Source organism: Hippoglossus stenolepis, chromosome 14 (genome assembly GCF_022539355.2).
Source record: "Hippoglossus stenolepis isolate QCI-W04-F060 chromosome 14, HSTE1.2, whole genome shotgun sequence".
NCBI classification, from domain to species: domain Eukaryota; kingdom Metazoa; phylum Chordata; class Actinopteri; order Pleuronectiformes; family Pleuronectidae; genus Hippoglossus; species Hippoglossus stenolepis.
In genome coordinates, this window is record NC_061496.1 from 8,391,227 (window position 1) to 8,418,102 (window position 26,876).

General features: G+C 42.2%; 1 protein-coding gene across 4 annotated transcripts in view; it reads left to right on the plus strand.

Moving 5' to 3' along the window:
• Positions 1 to 1,995: 1,995 nt before the first annotated feature.
• dennd1b (DENN/MADD domain containing 1B) overlaps positions 1,996 to 26,876 on the plus strand; it is a 103,536-nt gene continuing 78,655 nt past the window's right edge. For 2 of the 4 annotated variants that reach the window (XM_035177454.2, XM_035177456.2), the window contains exons 1-3: positions 2,013 to 2,374; positions 2,995 to 3,059; positions 23,539 to 23,582. In XM_035177454.2, the coding sequence (XP_035033345.1) occupies positions 2,358 to 2,374; positions 2,995 to 3,059; positions 23,539 to 23,582 (126 nt within the window). In that variant the 5' untranslated portion in view covers positions 2,013 to 2,357. Of the gene's footprint in view, positions 2,375 to 2,994; positions 3,060 to 23,538; positions 23,583 to 26,876 lie in introns of all 4 variants that reach the window. The other 2 variants (XM_047342782.1, XM_035177457.2) reach the window with 2 other exon arrangements.

Below are 26,876 nucleotides of genomic sequence, written 5' to 3' on the forward strand. Positions count from 1 at the left end.
TTTATGTTAACGCTGCAGCGCCGCCATTATCATTTCATAGGGCTGCCTGAAACAGTATGCCCCAGTCTGCTGCCACTTAATTACCTTCCAGTCAGCCTGGAGAAATCTGGCTCTGATCCAGACAGACTCTCTGGAGAGGGGAGAGCAGTACATCTGAGCTATTGGTTTCAATTTACCATGGGACAAATATTGCTTAAACATGAGACTCAATGCAAACGTTAAAAGGAAAAAGTCCTCACGAAAACAGAATTCAAATGGCGCGGAATAGCGGTAGTGATTGTGGAGAAGGAAAATCAACACTTACAAAGAAACAAATATGTCCCTTAAGATGGAAATCAGAGCCTCTAGTTATTAATTGATAATGGCATTAGGTGTCACTGTGGGGAATTAGTCCACTGACGAATTAGCAGCTGACTCTCTCAGCTCAGAGGATGTTTTGTTTGCGATATTACACCGAAATCAGATTTAACTGAATGACTTGAATCACAACATGTATGTGTGAAACAAGGAGCTGAAACCTGAACTGTTGAGCTATGAAATAACATAAAGAATAAATAAAAAAATATATATATTTATTTTGGGGTGAATTTCCTCTTCAAGAGACCAGTGACTCAGCTGATTCATGATCTCTGTGTTTAAAGTGGCGTCCTGAAGCAGTTTCCAGTCGCCATACACAGTGGGATGACTTTATACATCATACACACAGCACGACACACACAGTCTCTCATAATTTATAAGTGTAACTGAGTTATGCTTTGCAACTTCAGCACTTATTTCACGCTTGGACAACAGTAGTCTAACATGGTTAGTGTAAGTGGCATATGCTCATGACACACTGTAATTACGTGGAGGAAAGTGAGGTAATCGTGCCAGCGCTCACCAGACTTCCACAGTGCACCGCAGTGGGATTTGTTGGCGACGCAGCAGTTTCTGTGTTGAGGGTTAAAGACCTTCGTTGGGGGTAATGAAGGAGGAGGGGCAAGCACTGCTGTTTCACTTCTCACATTCAGATCAAGCCAAACAAGCTCCAGACATAAAATTTGCTGCTCAAAGATTCTAGGCCAATAGGTTAGAAAAGTTGACCTTGAATTTGATTGCTTTGCCCATGGTGCAACTTGAGGCGATGTAAGAAATATGAGAGCATTTATATCAATATGTCAACTAATAGTCAAATGCCCATTTTCACAATGTATTCCTTTACATGTGACACATGAGATAAACTGTATCCATGCAGATTAGCCTAAATTTGCTTGTGGCCCCTGTTGCCCTCCAAGAATCCATACTGGCCTTTGTGAACTGTGTACGAACCGTGTCATGTCTGTTTGTCTCGTCCAGTACACACAACTAACATACGGCTATGCCACGCTGATTATCATCTTGTGACCCTTCACATGTGGTGGGATGTTGTGTTAATTTGAGTTTGTATTGAGCTCATTTGTTGTGTTCAATCACGTTGCTTTATTTAGCAAGTAATGAACAGAAGGAGGTGTCCTGGGAAGGGTTTATAATTCCATCATAGGAAAACTGTAAGGCTACAACCAATAATTATCTAGATCAACAATTCATCTGACAATAATGTTCTTTAATAATCAATTGATTGTTATGTGTATTAAATGAAATTGGTGGAAAAGACAAAATTAAAAAAATGTTTTATCACTTCTTTATTCGCATGTGAGAAGTGATCAGATAAATAATTAATAAACATTAATCATCATGTTTCAGTGAACTATCCCTTTAAGATGAAATGTTTAGTTGATTAATTATTTATCTGATTAGTCTGAAGTTCACTGGCAACAGTAATGACAATTAGTTATTTGTCTAAGTCATTTTTTTAAGCAAATATACCCCAAACTAAATCACTTCTCAAAAGCGAATAGTTCAATTCCCTATTTCTCTTTAACCGAAGTAAGAAATGAGTAAATTCCCCTTGTCGTTGTTTCACCTGTAATGAAAACACAGTTTAGTTTCTGAACTCACACTTCAGTCATGGGTCACATGATCTCAGGTCAGCTCGTGCGCATCTAACCTGTTACCCCTCGTGCAGGGGAGACGCCGATGTGACGCGCTGACGTCAGCAGGTCTGTGACAGCACTTCCTGGAGCGGTGTTTGTTGTGGGAAATAATTACCACCGTGGAGTCGGACCTGGGAGAGGACAGGACGAACTGCAACCACCAGCCCGACCTCCGAGCATGTGTCCGCGGCATCAGCTGCGACGGGCGGGGAAGTGACGGCCGGGACCGAGGAGGGGGACGCGGGGGATATCCACGGACTTGACAGCCCCTGCAGAGCCGAGGCGAGCCGAGCCGAGCGGAGCCGCCGACAGCCTCGGAGCTGTCGCGATGTTGTAGCCCAAACCATGGACAGCAGAATAAAGTAAGAGTTTGTCTCTTCTCTCGTGCACAACTGTCGAGCTAACGGCTACAAGTGTAGCTCGGGCTAACCGGCGGCAGCTGAACGCGAGCCGCGGAGGAATGTTTGTAATTCCACCGCCATCCCCGGCATCATGTCCGGCTGCGGACTTAACCGCCGAGGCCAGCTGGCTCCTCGGCATTGGGGTCAACCAGTCTGTTGCCCTGCTCTTGCTAGCTCACCGCATATTAGCCGCTCCGCTAGCCGAGCAGACAGCCTCTCAACCGGGGGTTACCTGTGGACACGACGCGCTCCCCACCAGCACCTCCACCAGCCGGGTCCTGCTCGCCGTGACCCCGGTGTCTCCCCCGGTCCTCCGCGCATACATGAAAACGTATGATTTATACATGCAGAGCAAAGCGGTGTCAGCTGCAGCTAACCTGCTGGTGGGGAGCTGCGACTCATGTTCACTGAAGTAGGCCAACTCGGCACAGGTCCACCTCAGGAGCGCAGAAATGCTGTGAATGTGCAGGAATCGAACAGTGACACTGTTGTTACACATGCCTGTGATGCTGTCAGCGTGATAACAGCTGCTTGTGATGTGCCCAAGAATCAACAGTGGTGTTTTTTGTTTGTGTTTTCAGGGAGAGCCCAGAGAGAACATTTGATCTGGTTGTGCAGGTGTCGTGTCCAGCATCCGAGCATGAAGGTATGTGATGTTACTACTACAACTGTCTGTGATCTGTTTGGTTCATAAAGTTTCTGATCTAAAATGGATCGAGATACAGTTGAAACAAGTAGTCACTTAATTATTTTTATCAAGATCATTTGGAACTGTTTTAGTAATTGATTGATAATTTATATAATTTATATATTATATATATATATTTTTCCTGAGTGTTAAAATGTGCAAAAAGTCATTGTATTAACTTCATCGCTTGCCACTAAGGCAAATGCAAAAAAAGAGCTGAGGGACTGATCATATGTGAGGATGTGTTTGACACGTATTCATAAAAGGTGTTTACCCACGATCAGTCCGCAAGAGTCAGTTCAGCTCAGCTTCACCACTCAATCTGCGTTTAGTTTCCTATTAATCTAGAAGCCAAAGCAAAGACAAACTAAGGGAAATTGATAAGATTGTTATATATTAATGTAAATAAAAATGATCTCCATTTTTTTGAAGATCACACTTTGATATGTTGGAAGTTTTCCACCAAATCTGACATTTTGAAGATGAAATGACAAATTGATTGATCGAGAAGGACTCGGTAGATTCTTTGATATTGAAAACATATATTAGTAGGGAAATAATTAGACTATGGGCATTAATCATATTACTGAATACCAAACATTCTTGGTTTCCAGAGTCTTGAAAGTGAGGATTTTCTCAGTGTCATAGCTCTTATATCATAAATAATTAATATATTTTGATTATGGTTATTGGACAAGCAAAACATTACACAGAAAGGTGTCATTTAAACTCTGGAAAACTTTCACACAGATCCAAGATCTTATAAAGAAAATAAGTAATTATTTTATGAAAAAAAAGGGCCGATAAATACAGAATTTTAAATTATTGTGTCTGTGGCATTAGCTTCTGTTTTCTAAGGATTTTATGTGTGCTTGCCAGTTGTATTTTTTTGTTCACTATTTGTTTTTGCCAAAAATTACTGTGTGTTGTGTAATTACGGTAATTGTAAGGCTGCACCGCCAAGGTGTCGTGTAACGTCAGCAGCTGTGTTTACCAAACGTACTTGCACAGTATTTTAGGACAGACAGTGAGCATCACACAACAGTGCAGGACTGAGTCGAGCCCTGCACAATGAGAGCAATCATTATGTCTGCTGTGTTATTGTGTGTGCCCCAGAGAAGAACCTATTCTGTTATTAAGCCCTGACCATAAGTTCACCATTGTAGGCTTTTCTCTTGCAATTGTGACCCCACAGAGATTGTTTGAGAGAGATCACGCTTGGGTCAGCAAGCTGCATTAACAGTTCTGCTGCTTTCGGTGGTCAAACATTCCAGCAGCCGTGGTCGGGACAGAAAGTGGTCAGGCTAGCCTGGGAAATGACTGCGGGTGACGAAGAACAACATAATATTCTGCCTTTATGTATATGGGAAATAAAGTAACCAATATTTCACATCAGTATCCAGTGTCACCCATAAGTCAAATATCATGTAAAAACATTTTCACTGCATATTACACCAGCTGTCTTATTTTGCCCACTGAGTTTTGACATTAAGGAGGTGTTATGTGGATGGTTCACTCGTGCAGCTGCTGAGCTGACCAGAGTAGGCTGAACGTTGTCCTTGGATGTAGTTCTGATATTGGATTTTAAACCAAACTCATAAACCACCGGCCTGTGCTGTAATAACTGACTTCCCCCACGTATGATCCAGGGTCAGACTCATATCCGGACTTCTGCTCCCTGGAGCACCGCTACAGAGCAACGTTTGCACACCCCTCCAGTCAAATGGAACATGAGCATTCTGTGCAGTCATTTGACTGAAGCAAGCTCGCTGCTCTGTGCTGAGCCCTGATTGGACAGAAGAACATCCCCGTTGAGGAAGTTATGTTGTAGATGTATATCTGCCAGCAGGGGCTTACGGTTGTGGTGGCTTGTTTTTTAAAGGAGCAGTTTCAGATGGCCATATGAGGAATGAATCACTTCTCTCTGAATCTAATCAATTTCCCTTTCTTTGTCTTGGCTTACGCTTAAGTTTATATGAAATGAAATGCTTCTCAAATGGTAAAACTGTGCTGAATGGACTCTTACGGCCTAAGTGGATTGATTGCGTAAAAATATTATTTATGTACATGTGTCAAGCACTAAAATATGGCTTTTCCCTTAGCTCTTGTTTGCATTTGCCTTAGTGTCATGCTATGTACTTTTATTATGCGATGAAAGGGTTAATGCTGTGAGTCATAACACAGGCTTTGGCCATGATATGAAACCTTCACAGTCACTCGCCACAAACTGGAGCTGTTTCTTCTGCGGCCAAACATTAGGTGCGTTGCCAAAAGGCAGCACTTCACATTCACACATTATCTTCCCACTACCTCACAGAGGCAAACAAATAACAGTGCAACCGTGACAGACTATTACATCGTCATAGCAACGTAGTGTAAAAAGCATTTGGAGAAGTGGAAGGTTTCGGCTTGCTCATATATTTCATATCACCTCACAGTTAAGGGAATTCACGTTTGAATTTAGATTGATTCTGACTGGATTTCCGTTTCTGTGAAATCCTTCCACCAGCAATTTGGTTTACTGTGCTCTGTGCGTTAACATGACTGAATGGGTGTAGTCTTTGTGTGCCTGGAAAGCGCGTGTGTGTGTGTGTGTGTGTGTGTGTGTGTGTGTGTGTGTGTGTGTGTGTGTGTGTGTGTGTGTGTGTGTGTGTGTGTGTGTGTGTGTGTGTGTGTGTGTGTGTGTGTGTGTGTGTGTGTGTGTGTTCAGGGTTTTGCTGATGCCGCACCAATGTTTTGCCACTCTCACCACATCCTGGTTGTGCAGGTCTGAAACTAGATGACTTGCCACAGCATGACACGATCCAGCTTGTCGAGTGTAGTGGGGAGATCAATTTGTTAGTAATTGTCATGATCAAAATGCAGAGGTAAAAAACACCCTGCACTGAAGTCAGACACAAAATTGCTTCGCCTCTTTATAGATGGTCAGTAAGGCTTTCCCACAACTTCCTGTGTTAACTGGGTTCCACACCTCCTGAAGTCTGCAAAATATGTGCAGATAACACCCACATATTTGCAGACAGGGTTGCTATAAGCTTGTTTTTTAATAAGTTGTTTCACGGTGACCTTTTTGTACCACTGGTCTCAGAATAGATTCCTCCACTCATTATATCCGTGACATTTTGGAACAGAAACTGTCTGAGTTTTAAGTCCACAAGGTTATAATTCTTGCAGGCCAGCATTTTTTAAATGAAGTTATTAATACTTAAAATTAACGAGTAAATGTTAATTGTAAAAGTTTGGATAGAAAGTACATCAACTCACAAAATCACCAGACAGTAATTGTGCATGCGCAGGAAATAGCTTCCATCTGTGGAGTAATTTTAGTAGCTTGACTTGTGCTTACTTCCCATATAACAGGGATTACTGGGCCTTGTGCACCATTAGGAACTGTTATCTGAACCAGTGGTGCAGGTGTGGTGTAACGGCAGCACACAGCCCATCCCTGACCATGTAGATATATACACACGTTTTAAAAGAACAACCAATTCGCTGTTGTAAGAAAAGGGAAATAATTTTTTTATATGATTTAGTGTGAGTGATATTGAAGTGACAGCATCACTCTTTTTTTTAACTGATCACAGCCTATCATTTTGTGTTTTGTTTTTTATCCTTTGAAAATCAATCTGTTTGTGAATAATTATTGGTCGTTATTTTTTGTGCACAATTGATTAAAGACATTTAGTTTACGAAGGACGAACTGTTAAAGTAGGTAGCATGGAGCTTCATAGGTTGGTTTAACTTTTGCTGTCTGTTCCTGGCGAGCATCCACAGCAACAACATACCATCCAAGCCGAAGATAACAAACACACAAGTCCTTAACAAATGTAATTATAATACAGAAGGTTTAATTTTAGTAAAGATTTTGTCCAGGCTGTTGGAGTTGTGGTCTCCACACTTGTCAGTAATTGAGATTTTATGAAAGCGTCAACATTCCATAACTGGAGTGTTGCTGGAGGGGGGGGAACAAGAAAATAAAGCTCACAGCTACAATGGTGGCGTTGTCAATATCTGGACTTGGCCCCACACTTCTAACCATGGATGTGTGGGTAGATGACAGACACTGGCCCTTTTTCCTCATGCAGGTCCACGGAGACCTGGCCTCCCTGTTCAGCGCGAGCTCAGTTCCGCTTAGCTCTGTTGGCTCGGTGCTCCGTGGATGCTCAGGCTGTGAGCGAGCGTTGCCTGAGAGCGTGACTGGCATGCTAGCTACTAGCGGCCCTGGCTACATAAAGCCATATTGATGTGTTTCCAAGATGCTGCCACAACTAGCAGATGACACTAATGCTGCCAAGGCAGTAGGTGGGGACAGATGCTACCTGTCCTCACCCGCTCTCTGCAGCCAGATTGTTCCCAGTAACAAAGCAATAAACTTAATAGATCAGCATATCAATTTTACCGCAACATTCATGCTGCAATTAGGGGAACGATTTATTGTTTTAGAAAAAAACTCAATGAGGGCAGCTTGGTTAGAAATGAGGCTTCACAGAAATGAGATCCTGGGATTGAAATCAAGCCCTGGTTCCTCTCTTTGTGCTTTGCTTTCTGTTTCTCACGCTGACTTTTCTCTTTTCCTCAGTCCTCCTCCCACAGTTCAGATATGCAGGTCAGATGAATTTGGAGCTCTACCTTGTCCTTGAGTGGACGTGAATGTTTTTCTGTGCACTGAGATAGACTGACATTCCATCCAGGGTGTTTTCCTGCCTTTTACCCCTGACCTGAGACCCCCATACCACCACCGGATTAAACAGTTATCAGGATTTTATTTTATTCATATAGTCCAAAATCACAAATTTGTCCTAAAAGGGTTTTGCATATATGACACCCTTGAATATTTCTTTTGAGCTGTAAACTAAATAATATGACAAAAAAAATCGGCATTTCATGGGTTGAACATGGCTCATAATGCCACCCAGCAATTAAAACCTACTTTGACCTTGCAAGACCGATGCTGAGTTGATGGCCTTTAATCAAATACTGGTGGGTTCATTATCAGACTGGGAAAATGGTGTTTATTGACAATTTGTGTCTGGTTTTATTCCAGTAGTGTAACATTACCTTTGGCACCTTCCCCGTGGTCATCCGCCACACTAATGCTTACTTCAGGAGACCAATGTGGCAGAGGTGTCTTGCGATTCGGAAATGTTACGACATTGACATTGACACTGTCACTCTTACATCCAGCCCCCCGCCCCCCCCCCCTCAGTTTCCTGCCCAGTTTTTAGCATTTTTCAATATTATCGTAAACTAAGGATCAGAGCTGCGGGTGAAGTGACACTTAAAAGGATTGTTGTCATTTTGTTTGTGGCTGTCAGTTATGCACCATTGTTCATGTGTCTTTTTTTTCCCGTCTGACACAAGTGACAGGTTTATTGTCTACTTTGGTATTTCAAGAGTTTGTCACTAAATGCTGCCTGAGGTTCAACTGTTAAAACATAAGAGCACTTTCATAAGTTTTGTGACTCCTTCAGATATTCATCAAGAAAAAAACAGAAAGTAGAAGTAAAGAGTGGACATGTTTTAGACTTTGATTCACTTGGCCTTATAGCTTCACTTTGTCCAATTATGCAAAAGTTACTTTAGTTCTGTATCCTAAGAACATTTTCGCTGAGACCCGGAGGTTTTGCGGTGTCACCTTCTGTTCGCTAGTTATTATCAATCTGCCTCTCTCGCCCTCTCAAGTAGCACTGTGATGTTCCATTTTTTTCCCGTTGGCTTTCACCTCTTCCCATATCCACCCTCCGTACCCGAAGAGCAAAACTCCTCTGTAGAACTTTTAGAAAAGGTTGAACGTTGACATTCTGCAAAATGTCAGAATTGCTCCTTGACCCGAGCGTTGCCGGTTCTGCATTCTGATTGGATCCCGGCTGTGTGTTGAGTTCACGGCTCACACTCAGACGGGAGGCCATTGGAGTACTAACAGATGCCATGGCAACAAGGAGGGTGTTGATTGGTCATTAGAGAGGCCACACTCCTCCACTCACACTCCTGAGAGGACCCCAGGGTCTCACACTTTGTTTATCTCACAACCCTCCTGCCTTTCTCTTTTGTCTCACTCTTATGACTTCGCTAAATTGGCTCTTTTACAAAGAATCAAATATCATCCAAGACTCTTTTGTCTTTTATTCTGTTTCCTCTGAAAAGAGCCGAGGAAGTCTCTTAACTTCCCTACCATGGTATGATAATTAACACAGTATGAGTTAACTTTGAGAATTCCCTCTAACTCTGTGTCCTCAGAGTGGCTGGAGCATCACTTTGAGCCACAATCCAAGTTATAGCAGCCTAACCTCTCTTTGTGTTTGCATCCATGGTCTGGGTCAGAGGGTATTTTGGGCTATTTGTGAAGAGTTTTCATGACATGATGTACTTAAACTTTGACCTTTGGTCGGCACTCCGAAAGTCCACAGCAGTAGCAGGGACTATTACAGGACTATTTGTCAAATTGTATCACTGGTGTGGAGATCAGAACCATATTAAAGGTGTTTCACCTGGAACTATACGATAAAATATCCTAAACATCCATAAAATGTTTGACAGCATAAAGTACTCAACACAAATTAAATGTGAATGTATAGATGATATTAATCTCTTGGTAAAAAGGCAAAATCTATTATAAAGAGCCACAAAGAATCTTTATTTATTTAGAAATCAAGTGTAGACTTATCAGTGACCTTTTAATTACGGTTTAATCCCCTTTTTTTCAAGAGTATCACACAGTAAGATACAACCCAATGCTTGTTTGCACATTTCTTGATTTTTGGCAAGTCAGTGTCATTGCTTCTCTGTGGTCTCCAGCCTGGTTCTTTTGTTCAGGTCTGGAGTTATTTGTAACTCCCTACCCGCAGTCACTCATCCATTCAGTAGCTGTGTAGTGGCCTGCTGCTTACTGGGTCCAGTTCCAGCTCTTTTCTTATTTAAAAGAGGTGGAAGCAAGGGCTGCCCTTTACATTTCATCCTAACCGGTTTGGGTTCAGACTATATGGAGAAGCTATATATATATATATATTAACACTGTTACCGATATGTCTGTGAAAAGTTCATATTGGCTGATCATTATCTGACCACTTATGAATTGGTCTGGCTCTAAAGTGAATTATATCCTCCACGTTCAATGCAGGAGAATTACACATTACCTGCAATACTACTTCACTTAACTTTATTGTCTGGTTTTTCTTGGCGTATGGAGATAAAAATAATTCTGTCCAGGAACAGCTGCCTGTTTCACACGTACATGCATTACTCACGTAGCAAATCTCCCGTCTCGACCCGTTCCTCCTTTTGCATATCAACTTTTTCTTTGTGATCACACCTTGTTTGCACAGTCTCAATCAAGGTGCCATACTTCTCACTTCCTCCCTGACTGTCACTCGTTATGACAGGGACACACAGGCTCTGCAGGGAGAGCAGAGGGAACAGGTCACTGGGAAATTTTTAGGTGGTGCCATGTGACCTCACGACACATGTTCGCACACGCACACACACAAACGCACACGCACACACACTGCGAGTGGACTTTTTGTTGCTTCTTCAGAGTACAGGGTATTATTGGCCAATCCTCGAGGAACTGGGGCAATACGAGGTGGACTTGGACAGGGAGGAAAGGAGGGAGATGGAGGAGGGAGGATGAAGGGGGTGGTGGATAAGCTGATGGCAGTAGTCTATAAATTGAGAGGTGAGATACTGTGGGGGTTGCAGGCTGCAGTTTTCCCATTCACGGAGATAGTGGAACGCTGAAACTCCAGGGGAATACAGTGTTTTGTGTGTCTGTGATAGCAGTTATATGTTTCAGTGTATCGTGTGTGTGTGTATGCGTTAGTATGTGTGTGCATGGCAGCATGGATGTGTGTGGCTGGGCATGAGAAAGGGAGACAGAAGAGCTGCAGGAGGCTCATCTGAATTCACTAATGCTTCAGACGGGGAGAACATGGAAAGACTTCCAGGCACTGACTCTCACAGGCTATTTTTAGACTGACCCCTACCACGGCGAATAAGTGAGGAAAAATAGGGACCTGATCAATAATTTAAAATAAGATGATTTTGATGAATGCAGAAGAGGATCATCCCCTCACCTTCACCTCACAGCATTGTGTTTGGTGGCTTGTTTTGTGTGTTTGTGTACTTGTGCTATGCATCTTTCTCTCATGGCAGATGAATGTATTCCCATGTGACCGCTCTAAGTTATGCTCTCGAGAGCTGTTGGAATTTAATGTGTTAAAAATAAACATAGCAAAGGCTAAGTTAGTGTCCAGCTGAATTTAGCTTCCATCTCTTTCCAGTAGAATTGATGGCCAGGAGTTTACAGTATAAGTTCAGCACAGCAGATGGCATAAGCATGTACAACCAAACGCACACAAATGCATGCTACCAATTATTCTAAGTCAAACAACAATGATTGGCTAGTTCTACTGCATGTAATACCTATGTGGCCTAGTTTAGCCCACAAATGAACAGGATTAGTGCGGCTCCTGCTTTAATGGAGCTTTAGTGATGTTAATCTGTTCTAGTCTGACAAATTGGATTTCATAAAAAAAAAAAAAGATGTGCTCAAAAATATGGTGACTTCCATGACTGTCAGGTGGAGCAGATTTCATGATGACAGGATTTTAACAGGATTTGGGGATGACTCACTCATCATGACTACAGCAAACAGTCAATTCCTCACACCATGCGCAGAGGGAATGCAGCAATGGCGTATTTGTCAGTGAACCCAGGAAGCAAGTGTCAGACCGGTTCCCTCGTTGGCTTTTGGAACGTTGCAGAAAATTCCCTCCGTGATAAACGAGAGATTATGACATGTTTTGTTTGGTAAGATAATCTTCAAAGATGAACACCCCTTTGATCTTTTTTAAATGTAATCGCCAGATACAAAAAGCTAATATAAGTCTATAAATAAATTACACACAACACTTCAGCATCAGCACCAATATGCTTCCAATTTGTAAATTCATTTAGTGCATTAACCTCCTCTGCAAGCCCCTTTTTCTCTTAGAAAGTTATACCTCTTTAACACCAAAATTCGCAGTTATACACCTACTAAAAAGTGATGGAGTCCTTTCCCATTTACCACTGCTGTATTGCCAGTGTTGTATCTTGATGATGAGAGCATGATATGAAAAATGGCTGATGGCTGTTCTTGCGCCAACGCACCAAAAGGTGCAGCGTCAGCGTCCCATGACAAAATGAAGAAGAAGAAATTAGTGTGGTCGTCTAATGCAGAGTCATCTGTTAACCATTCCCATTGCAGACAAAAGTCAGATGTACTGGGTTTTTTGACCAGTGGAAAAGAGGCTTTAGTAATAGTTTGGGAGTGCAACACAACAAAGGTGTGACTAGATTGGTTTTCATGTTTGGCATGATGACATGATGTTCCCTACAACTTGTTGGCAACCACCTGTTTTAAGACACGCATTTGTTTGTTTTATGCTGTAGAATAAAATGTGAAAATGTTTTTAGCTTGTGCACAGACCTGATTTTAGAAGTCAAACCAAAAACCCATTCATAAAACCCTTCAACTTCAGGATGAGGGAACCAAAAGTGCAAAAAGTATTACTTATTTAGGGGTTTTGGACACATTCCTGCAGCCCTCTATATTACAAATTTATAAAGCTTTTCATATAAACCAAACCATATTAAACAAGACACAACTTTCTCTGAGATTTTCCTGCAGGAACATGTAAAGATTTCAACAACATTGCATATATTTGTATTTTTTAGCGAATTACATCCTAAATGAAATCACAAGTATTTATTTTGAAGGTACTCTGAAGGATCTCCTGCCATTCTGTAAATCGCATTTGCAGACAGACAGAGGAAGCAGAGAAAGACGGAGCTTGTTACAGAGGATGTTGTCTCTTATTTTCTGGGGTCACGGACTGCTGCCACATAGACTGATGTAAAACTGTCCCAAAGATGAAGGATTCAAAAGACAGAAATTTATTTTCTCCGGCAATTAAGGAAATCAACCTACTTATTGATATGATGTGAGTACCGGTATCTTGACATCTAGACTGTTGTCCTTTAGACCTTAATTCTGTGGCCAAGGCCGAAACCCATGTCAAGCAGAACTAGTAGTGCAAGGCCACTGTCTGTGCTGTCATTTCAGCTTCTCTCCTCACTGTTTACATGTCAACAGCTATGCCCTAAGGCTATGTCTCTCCACTCAAGGCCGCTCCTATGTTGCCTAACACCACACAATTACTGTGAAGATGATGGCGTTTACATGCGTGTTACCCCTACCGGCCCTTAATTTGGGTTCTGGCCTATTTTTGAAGACTGAAAATATAGGTCGATCTTGATGCCTTTGTGAGTGTCTGAGACCATTTATCATCGCAAATCACTTTGTTTTGGTAGATAGACACACAGACAAAACACATTTATGCTTTCCTCTCTACATCTACCTTTCAAATCCTCCTGCCTGCTTCTATTGTTTGGTGGATTTTCTACGAGTGGAACACCCGCTAATTACCTCACTGAATGGGAATTAGTTAAAATGAGACCAGCAGTTGTATGGATCTAAATTTAATTGACATTGACATAACAATGTAGGACAAACCCATGTTATTTAGCTGGGCTTCAGGACCTGCTCCTGACCAGGGCTGAACTGGTCTGACTTTGAAAGGATATCTTTTTTTAATTGGTGTACAATTACTACAAGATTATTTCAGCATCATTGTAGATGGTGGAGTCAACATCTAATTGGATATTTTAAGAGGAAGAGACTAAGTTGCAATTTAGGTTTTTTGCTCCAATATACAGTGACAATAAAATCAAATCAAGTTACTCCACCTCGACGGTGTTGTCTTCAGTGTTTTATCCTTTTGTCCTGTTACTAAAACCCAAAATCAGTCCTAAATATGCAGGATTTTTTTTTTTTCATCAAGATCCGTGTATTATTCCCTGAGAAATCTCCCAATGCTAAAGAAAGTGATAAAAGAAATTCCTGGATCCGCCCCTGTATCCAGATCCGCCCAAAAGTTGAATGGATTCTTTGTTGGCTCATGCTCCATCCTACATTCAAACAAACTGGGGCAAAAACATGACGTCCTTGGCAGAAGCAATCAAGGGCAGAACAATTCAAACAAATCCACGGTTTGAATCAGAGACTTGAGCCATGGTTCGGCTCATACCTCATATTTCTTTTGTTCTTTTTTTTATTGATTAATTAATTAATTTGAAATAATCATTCAGAAATAATTGTTGGTTGCTGCTCTAATTTGGTATTTTGTAATGGAGTGGTTTATCAGTCATCTCTATGGAACTACAGCATTAAACCTGAGTTGCGTGTGGATGACAAGGAACTAAAGCTGGGACTACAGCCAGAAGTTAATGGGTTCAAATGTGTGTGGAAGTGGGTGTAGTTGTTATACTATCATGTCATAGCTTGTGCTGTCACTTGTTGGCTTTGCACATTTCAGTTCCAGTGAGATTCAGAGGAGGTGCCGTATCAGTGATGTATTGTGACTAGTACAGATGATTTTTGATTGTTGACGGTGGTAATAATTGGGTCAGAGGATGTTGGTTTTTACTCTAAAAACCAACATATTCAGAATATTTGAATTTAGATCATGATGCTCCTTGATGCCAGCAAAGCATCTTGTTCTTGGTTTGCAATTAAAATGACATCGTGCAAAGTGAACACAGAAGTAATACACATTTTAGATTGAACTTGAACCCTGGAAGCCACAAAAACTGGAAAAAAGGAAATGGAGAATCAAATAATAGATGACCTACACGTGACTTTTTTCGACCCCTCTCTCAGTGACTATCACAGAAAATCCCCTCAGAAGTTGGTGTTCTCTAAAACTTCACTCTTACATTTTAAACTGAAGCCAGTTGAATATTTGGAAAATGTTTGTATCAAAGTATGTTTGTTTCAGTGGTTGTAAAGTGTTTGCCCTGTTTTTTTTCTGTTAGCATTTTCCACCGTCAGTCCTGTGGTGCATTGAGACCCCTGTGAGCGCGTTTGTACGCTTTTAACAGATACAGATGTATTGTCATCCCTGTGGAAAGATTGGCTGACTCACTGGCTGTCTGCCTGCCTGACTGAGAGCTGTCTGTCTGTCAGCCTTTGCATGTGAACTTCAAATCACAGCTCTGCAGCACCGAGCATGTAGCCGCCAAAGGCAAGGCTTTACACTGTCATCAGCACCACACGGCTGCCTCTGGGTGCTGTGCCATATGACATTAACTGAGATCGATCCTCTCCACACCTCAAGGAGCTGCTGTGCTACACACAGTGTTTTCTCTGATGCTGCAACCACCACCTCAAAGACAAGAAAAGGAACTCTCTCCCAAGCATATGTAACTGTCTGACAATGACCTGATCTCCAGCTTTTCGGAAACTTTTTAAGTTGTGCATCCAAAAACAATATTTTGTCAGGCTCATCAGGCAAAGGTGCCTATTCTGTCACATGGGACGTCAGCACAAAATTCAGGGTTTTCTTTTTGACAGAAGAGCTTCAATAACAGTGTGCAACCATAACAAATAGTCTCTGCCCAGGAATAAAAACAACCTCGAAATTATCTTTTATAATGACCTTGTTTTCGTCTGCGCTTGTTTCTTTGTCTGTTTGTTATTTCGCAGGATTATGCAAAAGTGACTGGACGGATTACCACAAAAGTTGGTGGAAGGATGCAGATCCAGGAATTTCTTTTCACTTTCTTTAACATTGCGAGATGGGGTGTTTTCCATAATTTTTTCCTTTGATTTCTCAGACAATAATGAATGGATCTTGATGAAAAAATCGGACATGTTTAAAGGGCGGACATTTATACTCCAATAAATATCTGGATCAAGTGAATATACATTTGGTTTCATAAGGGAACTGTTTTAGTTTCAACATGGTTCATCTTAAAAAAAACAAGGCCAATAAAGTGAGTTGTACTGTTTGCACAGGTTATATTCATGTCTTTGTATGCATATTAGATTCATAAAAGAGATATTAATTTACTATGCCTTCGTAGATGCTGTTATTTGACTGAAGCAGATGGTTGAACCATATGGAAAGAATTACATGAAGAACATCCAGCCAACAACTGGTGACGGAATCACCGTTACCTGTGCTGCTGCAGTCTATCCTCTGTATTTCTCCATGGATTTGGAAAATAAACATCTAGATCAGATCTGGGATTTCCGACTTTGAATTATGTCTTAGATTTTAGTTCACATCCCTGCCTTAATGGAAGAACTCGATTTCTGTGGCAACTGAACATCATACAGTGTGAAGAAAGTTGGAGAGTAGTCTGTCTGGGGAGATACCGGTTTGTTTTTCTTTATCTTAGGAGGCTAACACTCCCCCTACAAACATGCTGTCTGTGTGTTGGATTGAAGATGCAGTCATGCGGAGCTGGTGTTTGACATAATGTTGGACCAGTATGGAATCTGACTGGGAATATCAACGTTGATATGTGGTGATACACAGAGGCTGTCACAAAGGTTGCATCCATATGCTGTGCCACTCACTCGTGAAGCTGTGAAATTGGGTTGCATCCCAACTAGCCTGGAGACAGTATCGCTTTCACTTCTCTCTTTCTGCGTCCCTCCCCACCTCTCCCCCCCCTCCTTCTCCCTCTCTATCGCTCTCGCTCTTTCTCAGCTCTTCCTGCTGAAGCATTTTTCCTCATAAAGCCGTGAAGACGGAACAACTAATGTGGCATTAATAGGGTCACATCATCACCATGCAGCTCTTTCTTTCTTCTCCTTCCAGTGAGGCTGAGGCAGTTGTTTATCTTCTTCAGATGTAGCTGTAGAAATGGCTTAGAAATCCCCCAGGCCAGCATCTCTCACATTTGAAGCCTGCCAGTTGATTTTTTTTTTGGCTGGTAAAGCAGGCTCTACCTTAGAGGTTTTCTTTTTGTTTATTTAAAATTTCAAGCTAAAACCGGAATTAAATTGTATCACTCCTCTGCAAATGCAGACCTGTTTACAGACCTAATCTAGATCTGTGTTGTGATATATTTGTCAGTGACTTTTATAAGAAATGTTTTAAGAAATATGCTGTTTGAGTGTTTTGCATTAGCGCATCATGTTTTGTTTGCGATCCAGTAACCAATTTGATATCAAACGTAAATGTCTTCTAATTTAATTCAGGTTTGATCGGTCTTTCACGGTTTCTGTCATTCCCAAAGCCTCATGTTTAACAACATAGTGTGACAAATCAGTATTAGTTAACTTGAGGACCATATCATCGTTTAAGAAGTTTCTCTTTTCTCCAAACCTTACTAAATCAGCATGAAATGTAATGCCATTTGCAGTGTGCAATCTGAGACTTGATGGGCCAAGGGGGGGGAAAGGAGTTTTAAACGTCTGTGAGTGTGTTTTTCTTTCTGCTGGCTTTTGAAAGACGCCCGTTAATCTGCTTACTCCTTTAATTGTGAGTGGAGGGGTTGGGCCTCCTCCTGGCCAGAATAAGGCTACTGATCCAGAAGTAAAACGATGACCACCACAGTTATCCTTCCCTTAGGTTGTGCAGCCCCCCAGTCTTCTTTCGCCACACCTCGTCTCCTCCTCCTCCACCATACCCTCCCTCAGAGGGAAGAAAACCCCTTGTTCTGACAATAGACATTTTTTGCCATATGTTGGCTTGACATCTTCATCAGGTTCACAGCAGGTTACCTTAGTTAACTTTCACTCCACTGCCTGATGGGATTTTCTCCCTCTGTTTCTCCAATCGGCCCAGGCTCAAAGTCTAGACGGCCTCCGAGGCAGGGTCCTTGCAGCCCTGTGCCCACAATGGCAGTATTGTGGATGGTTAGTAGCGGTAGCTTCCTCCCATTACAGCAAACAGGCTAGTGCTAAAACAATGCTTTTGTCTGGGGGCATATGGGGGGGGCCTAATCCACTACATACTGTGAAATAAATCTCTCTGAGAGATGAGAGAGCGAGCGAGAGAACCAGAGTGAATGAAATCATTGCCAAGGAGGTTAGAGTGCAGCAGTTTAACCCCTGGCCAAGAAAGAGGGAGGAGAGGAGGCAAACGGAGCGAGAGAAAGGAGGAACAAGGAGAGGCAGGCACTACATCCCTTCATCTCTGGAGCACGGATGGAGGAGAGGGGCTGCCGGTGGCTTTCACAGCCTCTCTTCTCACCAGAGGAACTGCTGTTCACCATATGGGATTTGGCCTCTCTTAACAAACAGGCCCCCTATTCACTTGCAACACACATTCAGTCGTTCATGGAATAAGGTGAAAAAAGTGCATTTTTATGCCTTTAGAACATTGGATGGCCATGAGGGCTCTAAGTCTGTGTTTGATTCACATAGTATAGAGAATTATAAACTAGAGGCTTTCATCTAAATGTGTATTCACACTGGATTTAGGGTTAGGCCTTTTTTGTGTTATTCTGAAGTCTCTCTCAGTGTTAAAGCCAGAACCACGCATTCAGGCCACTGTTATTGAGCTGCTAAGGTGATCCTATAGAAAGACTGCACACCCACAGTGCACTCTGCTCTGTGGGTGTATATCATGTTTATCATACGCTTTTCCCGGCAGTTTGAAAATGCTATTTTTATAAAGCTCTACGTCGTTCAAAGTAAGTAAGCGAGTTGGATCATACTTTTGTTAGTGACAAAATGGCTTGAAGTTGAATAACTTGCAGTGCAGCGTTGGGCAGTGTGCGCTTTCCGACAGTAGTGCTACGCGCCAACTTTTTTCTTCAAGCCAGCAGCATTAGGGCAGCATTAGGAATGACATTCTCTGCCAACAGCCTCCTTTTAGCCTACTCAGAAATCCCATGAAGCATAGATTTATGCCAGTAAGATGAATATGCCAGTATTTTTCATTTTTTTTCAGCCTACTTGGAAGCGCTGGTGAGAACAGATTTATGCATAAAAGTGAAGAAATGAAAGATGAAGGGGTAGGCTTATTTGTTGTTCCTCTCATGTTGCGGTGCAAGCGTTCCTCTCTAATTTATTCTGTTTAATCCCGTCACGTTTAATGATCCACCTGTGTAGGTAGGAAGGAAGTGGTGTCAGTTGAGAGAGGAGAGGTCTACCTCCCACTCTTACGCATCCATCCATTTCTTCCCTCACGTCATCCTTCCTCCTCCCACTCCTTCCCCATTGCCCCGCTCTCAGTTCCCAGCACCCTTCACCTATTAACCCACCTCTCTCCATCCTCATCCGACATATAAAGACAGGTGTCTTAGGAATAGCCAAAACATTGATTTTTGACCATCTCCCCCCCCTTCCCTGTATCTGTGTCACGGCTCAGGGCTGCTTTCATGTTGCCCCCGTCGTTACTGTTGGAGGTCACCCACGCTTGAAGCCCTCAGGGATCAATGGACATGCTACTGTACAGTAAATATTCACTCCCGAGCTTGCCATCTATCTGTAAACACGCATGCACACATTTGCACGCAGACACACTAGCACTTTGCACAGAGACCAAGGGTCGCTGCTTGAGCGCGTCGTCACATTTACCCACCTCCATTTCCCGGGGTGTGAATGGAGGAATCTGATTCTGGATAGGTGATTTCAATTCAATTCTCACCCTCAGGATCTGTTTACGCTCCACCGGGATGATATATGCTATAGGTTGGCCACTGGCGTCACATCAAATGGACACTTTTCATACTGCTTGTAACAACTCTTTATAGATTTTGTCAACTGTAGGAAATACAATAAACACGTTTTCAATTGTTTGCATTTTTGGACTTTGGTGGACAGAGGTGAGGAAGAGGCTGATGGGTAACAAATCCATGTATTATGCAGGCAGGCTGACCATGTTGTGCCTGGAAGATTTATTGGTTGATAATAATTGGCCGATATGAGCCTTTCACAGATATTTAGGTTTAGGTGTTAATTATTTATTTTCTTAATTCAAGTTCAATATATTTGATTGTATTTGTGTTTTCTTTTAATTTATTATTATTTATAATAAAGTCTACGATTTAACTGTGAAATCATATTTCTACCATCAGGGTTTGACATTTTAGAAGATCATTGCCAGGTTTTAAAAACATATTTATTGTTATTGGAAATTGTTAATCCCTTATATCGGTATTGGCATAGTCCCTCAAAAACCCATATCGTTCTGGCTCTTGTACCATGTCAGATGTCGGAACTTGACGAGGATCAAATGTTTGTGTGTATTTCATGTTCTCATACCTGCACATGTCTTGGCTGATGTCTTCTAGGACCCCTGTGGGTCCAATTTTAACTGACAGCTACTATCGTCTGTTGCAAGAAGAATATGTTTTATGACCTTGTGGATGAGTCAAAACATTTATAAAGGCCTAGTGCACTTGTAAAAGATGTGTTTTGAAAGATCACAAAAAAATCCTCATCCTCAGAGGTGGCAGACTGAAATGTATTGAGCATAATCTCTGCCCTCCACATCAAGCACTGAAAAATTTAGATGACATTTACACAGAGCAATTCATGAGCAGGTAATTTTCACCTGAGAAACTATTTATGTGCTCGAAATAAAATTGTTAAGCCATTCTGCATATTTCACAGTTGACATTGGTGTTGCACAATTGAGAAATGAATTGCATTATATTTTTTGGTCAGAGTCGTAGAGCTCTGTGTGTGTGTGTGTGTGTGTGTGTGTGTGTGTGTGTGTGTGTGTGTGTGTGTGTGTGTGTGTGTGTGTGTGTGTGTGTGTGTGTGTGTGTGTGTGTGTGTGTGTGTGTGTGTGTGTGTGTGTGTGTGTGTGTGTGTGTGTGTGTGTGTGTGTGTGTGTGTGTGTGTGTGAGAAAAGGGGAGGCTGGATTAACCAGTGCAGGATCTGTCATGGTGACATTTGTGTCCCCTGGCGGAGCAGCAGGGGTCCTCTTCACCTCTGTAACCTTCAACTTACAGCCCCAACTCCCTTCAGGCTCCCTCTCGCGTCCACCACACGCCCAGCACGTCTGAAGGGAGGGGCATACAGACACAAGAGAGAGCGTGAGGCAGGCACAGAGGTTGATATGTAGGGAAAGAAAGGTTTTGGAAGATGTTGGGAAAAAAGCAGCATGTATAAGCATAGAGAGGAGAGGACATTAGGCTGAAATGGGGGAAAAAACGAGGAGTAGGTAAAAGTATAAAGACTGGAAAAGAGTAGCCAAATGATTGGCAGGGAAAGGTGGAGGTAGAGCAGGAAGAAAAGAAAAAGAGCCTGTAGAAGAGAGAGGAAAGTACACAGGATTTCTTAAGTTGTCACTGTGTTATAGAAAGTCTAAGGAGTAAAAAAACAATGGGCATTAGGCTATTCATCACACTGAGGGAAAAATATCCCCATGGTGCTATAATGGCTGGAACAAGAGATAAATGAAAGACTAGCCATATAAATGATTGTATTTACAGGCAATATACAGCGACATTATACATTTTCTGGTGAAAACGGAGCCCACTGCTTCAGCTGTAAATTTGATCACTGCCGTCAGGATCGTGTGGAATGTGGAGAAAAGTTTTTCCCTTTGCACGTAAACCTTCTCCGTTTTCATACCTCTGCACACCTGGCCAGTCTCTGCAGAGGAGCCAACAGAGCTGTCAAAAGTTACCAACACTGGGTACAACAAGCTGCCCCCTCCTCTGTACCTCCCGTCCCCTCTCCTCTTCCTCTGTCCTGTATCATTGTCCGACAGCAGTTCCCATCCTCTCACCCAGTAAATCGGCATAAAATAGCCCTAACTTTGGCAGATCATAGGGTAGGGAGAAGGGGCGGGGGTGGTGGTGGTTGGAGTTGGGGAGCAGAGCTTTGAGCTCCGGTGCCTTTTTTTTCTCTCTCTCTTTCAAGATGGGGCCCATGAAATTATCCAACAGGATTATGTAAGCCATCATGGATTCTGCTGCGTCCTGTCATGCGTTGGTACATTGTATTACCCCCTCTCAGGCAGCCTGCCACTTTACAAGCTTCTCTGCACACTGTGGTGCTTTTGCATATCCTCTTTACTGCTCCTCTCCTCTGACTTTAAGCTGTTTATGTTCAGCTTTTTGAGCATATGCGTAGGTTAGGATCACAGGCAGATATAACCCTTGTTAAAATGGTCATACAATAATCAACCTCATGGTTTACACTTGTTGAACTCGGTTATTCACTGCTATCAAAAGGTTTGTTGCTCACAGATAAAGAAGTCTGGTATGTTCATGAGCCTGTGGGCCTTGTGTGTGTCCGAGACGGTGAACCTGGCATGTGAGAGCACGTCTCTTCAAACCCTCGCTGTTCCTGTGGAGGTCACAGGGTGACCTTGGAGCTGTGGAAACCATGTTTACCAGAGACCCCTGTGTTCAGGCTGTGGCTGGCTGGCTGCTTCCTTTTAACCATATTGTATAAGCCTGAGATAAACGAAGTGTATATTATTATGTTTGGAACATAGCTTTCAGAGAGATGTAAACATGTTGCACAGAAGCAATCGTAGGCTGACTGGTTACTACAACAAATTAAATGGCAATTTCTTGCAGTTTGATATATTTTTCCTCCGAATTTGCCAGTTCCTTCTTTATTTTAATAGTAGTAATAATAATAATAATAATAATAATAACTTTATTTATAGAGCACTTTTCAAAGCAAAGTACAAACTGCTGATTCTTTAGTGAACAATGCTCATCATCACATCCAATAACAAGAGAATGTCTGTTTATTTGCTATTTGATATGCTTTTATTATTAATATAAAACATCTCTAGTCTGTATTCTTTTGATAAGAATGACCATTCAAGGTTTTTTTTTTTTAATGGAACTGGTTATTTTACTGTGGATTAGTCAGTTTATTTTGTGACTAATCAATTAATATGTGTTCTATTAAAAAACACAAACAGAAATACCCATCACAATTTATCAAAGCAAACAAATTGTAAGCTTTTAATCTTAGAAGCAGCTGAAACCCTTAGTGTTCAATTTGTAATGACATTTTTGAAGCTTTTGAACTCTATAAATCTATTCACACTATAGTGATATGTTATTAATAACTGACATAACAGTTAGTTTGCAATATCAGATAGATTGTTAATGTCCTGTCAATCTACAAATCGGTTAATGTACTTGGCAAATCTTGCAGCATTAATTTGTTTGCTGAAAGAACGAATCACAAACCCCTTCACAACCACTATTATAATAATAATAATAATAAACCTTCAGCGAAGCATTTGCCTCATTCCAGCAAATATCCAGGCTTGTATCAATGTACGAATAATTAAGTGAATAAACCAGAGTATATGTGCTGATGTGGCTTTCTTAAACGCGCATGATTTGGTGTATAATATAAGCTATCATATCTACACTGAGGATATAGATTTGCATATTTACAGCACATACAGCCGAGACGCTCTCTCTCTTGTCTTTCAATGTGTGCGCTCGCTCTCTCGCTTTCCGTGTGTGTGTGTGCGTGTTGCGTGCACAGACTCGAAGCAGCCACCCTTGCCCCCACCCCTCTCATTAATATGTATGTGTTCTGAGGCAGCTAGCGAAGACGATGTGTTTCTCACCAGCTGATTAATGCTGTCTGTCAATTACCTCTAGATCCAACCGTGCTGTGGAGCTTCCCCCAGGACCACACAGACCAGGTTGGAACACACTCTGCTTTTTCATACTTCTCTCTCTCTCTCTCTCTCTCTCTCTCTCTCTCTCTCTCTCTCTCTCTCTCTCTCTCTCTCTCTCGTTCCCTGTTACAGACAACCTCCACCTTCTCCTCCTCTCCCATCTCCCTTCCCTTTCCTTATGCCCTTACTCACCCTGCCATCCTGTGGTAACCTCCCCCAACACCTAACACCACCACTACCACCACCACCACTCTCCTCCTCATTCCTATCTCTGCTTCCTCTCCATCTCTCGCTCTCTGGCTCCCTCTCTCCTCCTCCTCCTCCTCCTCCTCCTCCTCCTCCTCCTCTCTCTCTCTGTCTCATTGTACGTCTGTTGCTGGTAATGAAAAGCAGTGAGCAGGTCTTCAATAACCGACGAATCAGTAATTATCATGCAACCGTGACAGGAATGCACACCTCTGTTTTCCCCTTTTCTCTCTCTTTCTGTCTCTCTCTTTTTGTATCTCTTGCTTTTTCTCTCATTGTCCTACTCTGCCTGCTTCCTTTTGTTTCACATTTATAGGTTTATCGGATTCATTTTCAATCTGAAAGCAGCAGTTTTGCAGCATGTTTTGCAGCACTCTGTTCCCGCAAAACTAAATACTGCTGGGTTTTCTATACATGCATATATTGTATCACCAAGTAATCTGTATTGATGAGGACATTGTTTAAAGGATAATTCCAGTATTTTACAGCTTCAACTGCTATCTATTATAATAACACTGTACTCACAAAAGAAATAGCTAAAGCCACTTTCCTGGGAACATGGAAATATTGCTGCACTTAAATTGGAATGTGCAAGTAAGAAGAGCAGTCAGATTGTTTATTACAGGTTGTAAACAAGCAAACAGTTTACAACACGTCAGATTATCTAATCTACTTAATTTTGAGGTGAAATAGAAATTAAGTCTCTCCCAAATGCTAACCGTGGGTAAATACAGTAGAGGTCAAAGGTGCAACGGATGACACTCGTTCAGTCACGGAGGGCTGCCAATGCAATCCATAGCCTTGTGTCCCACTTCCACTTCCAGGTGATGAGGTAAAGATAACACTTGACAATGAAACAATGTAAATAATTGTCACATTAAAGATAAAAATGTTAAATGTTTTACTTTTTTAGTTTAAAACCACAACTTTTAATCAAGTGCAGGAAAAGTCTTAAAATTTAAATCAATTGATAATGTGACATTTATAGTGATAATTAACAAAATCGACATATATGAAATACTTTTTCTTAACACAATTATTTCGGCATATCGCCCAGCCCTGAGTAAATTGATTTTAAATATGGTTAAAAAAAAAACTGCACTGGTATTACATTGGTATTAGCTGAGTTAAAGTTATCAGAATTACAGAATTATATTAGGATAAAAAAAAAAAAACTGGATTGGCCTTTCCTTTTTGGCAGAACAGTTAATTGTTTGATTGCTTGTGTTTATTGCCCTGTCAGAAGTCACTGTAGCTAACTTGTGTTAGCACTAATAGAATTAGTCAAAACCACTGCTGTCATAAAGCTGAATCATTAGCCAGTCGTAAGTCTTATCTGCAGTCTTTGGGGGACAATACACTTTTTAAATTGGATTTGATATGCCTTTTATCTAAAAGACCTGATCTTTGCTCTTAGAAAAATACAGAGTCTCCGCAGGGTGCCTTTGTTTTAATCTCTGGCTTCACCTTCAAAGCACAACAGTCGAGATCCAACTTGATAAAAACAATCACAGCGCCAATCTGTATTAATTTCTACGTCGTGCTTGTCACTATGTACTCTAAATAGATTTGACTGAATCATTCTCCTGTTGTTGCTCCAGCGTGTGGTGACTCCATGACTCCTGATCTCTGTTGCCGTGACTTCCCAGGCAGTGAATGTGCGTGTGATTTTTGCACTGACACTTAGATTTGACAAAAAAACTAAACACACAAGACGTGGAGCGAATTGTGTCTGTGCCAGGAGCAGCCACAGGACAAAACGGGACCTGGAGCAAAATTACTGGACAGATGACTGCAACAGCCCACGAGGGAGAGAGGGGAAGAAATGCACGAGTAAAAAGAAGAAAAAAAAAACCGAGGGAAAGACAACAATATGTGCGTAGGCTAACTATTTCTTAACACAGCAGCCAAGCCAGTGAGTTTAAACAGCTCTCCTGCCTCTCTGATCCACTTTGAGGAATAAACGGGCTTGTAAAAAGATGCTTCAGGCAATGTCTGCCTGCCCCACAAGAACCAGAGCATGCTATCAGAGTAAGTGGTAGAGGGAGTGAGGGAACGAGAGTGTGAGCAAGAAATTACAGACTTACAGAGGTAGGCACAGGAAATGCTAGTGAAGGAAGACGAGTAAAAAGAGCAACTGAAACCAAGAGAGATGAAGTGGGGGGGAAAAAAATAGTGTAAACATAGTGTATGTGTTGACATGATCCTGTCTCATCCTTCTCTTACAGCATGTCTTCTTTTTTAGCCCCCCCACCACCTCACTTTTCTTTCATTCTGTTGTCAACCAGATCGTTTGTGTGGATAAGATGGCCCTTAAGATGGCTAGTTAGCGTGCTGTGTACAGAGGGATTGGCCCTTTCCCCCGTATACATAAAGGCTGTATTCACGGGCCTCATTACCAGGATTAGGGCTCCTTTCCTCTTTTGTGGGGCTGTAGGCTGGAGTCCTCTGTAGCCACAGTCGCCTGTCTCTCTCCGCGGCCCGAGCTGGCCAGCATATGGCAGCAGCAGCCAACAGTCTCCGTCGAGGGGCTCAGAGCTCAGAGCAAGGCCTCCTTTTGTTTAGGCCGTTATTGTTGCTCTGCGTAGTGACATTTGTAGGCCGTAGGATCGGGGTGGAGGGGTTAGTCTACCCCAGGGGAGAAGGGGAGAGAGAAGGAGACAGAAAAGCGAGAGAAAGAGAGGGATGGAAGGAGGGGGGAGAGGCGAAGACATGAAGACAGACAGGAGTGTGGATTATGGAAATATGAATTGATTTTTTTCTGTTCTGTGGTAGAATAGAAAGCTCAAAGGAGAACAGACTGCAGGCTGGCTGGCACGCCGGGGTGGTGCTGGGGAAATATGAAGTGAGAGGCGCTTGCTCCCTCTTTTTCTCTCTCTCTCTCTCTCTCTCTCTCTCTCTCCCCCTCCTCTCTTTTTCTCTCTTTTTCCCCTCCTGCTCCCCCTATTCCTCCCTCAGCCCCAGAGACTCTTGATGCCCTGGTCATCTGCAGATGCCACTTGGAAAGAGAGGGAGAGATGGAGGAGAGGGAGGGGAAGAGATGGAGAGAGAGGTGGCTAAAGCATATATTTG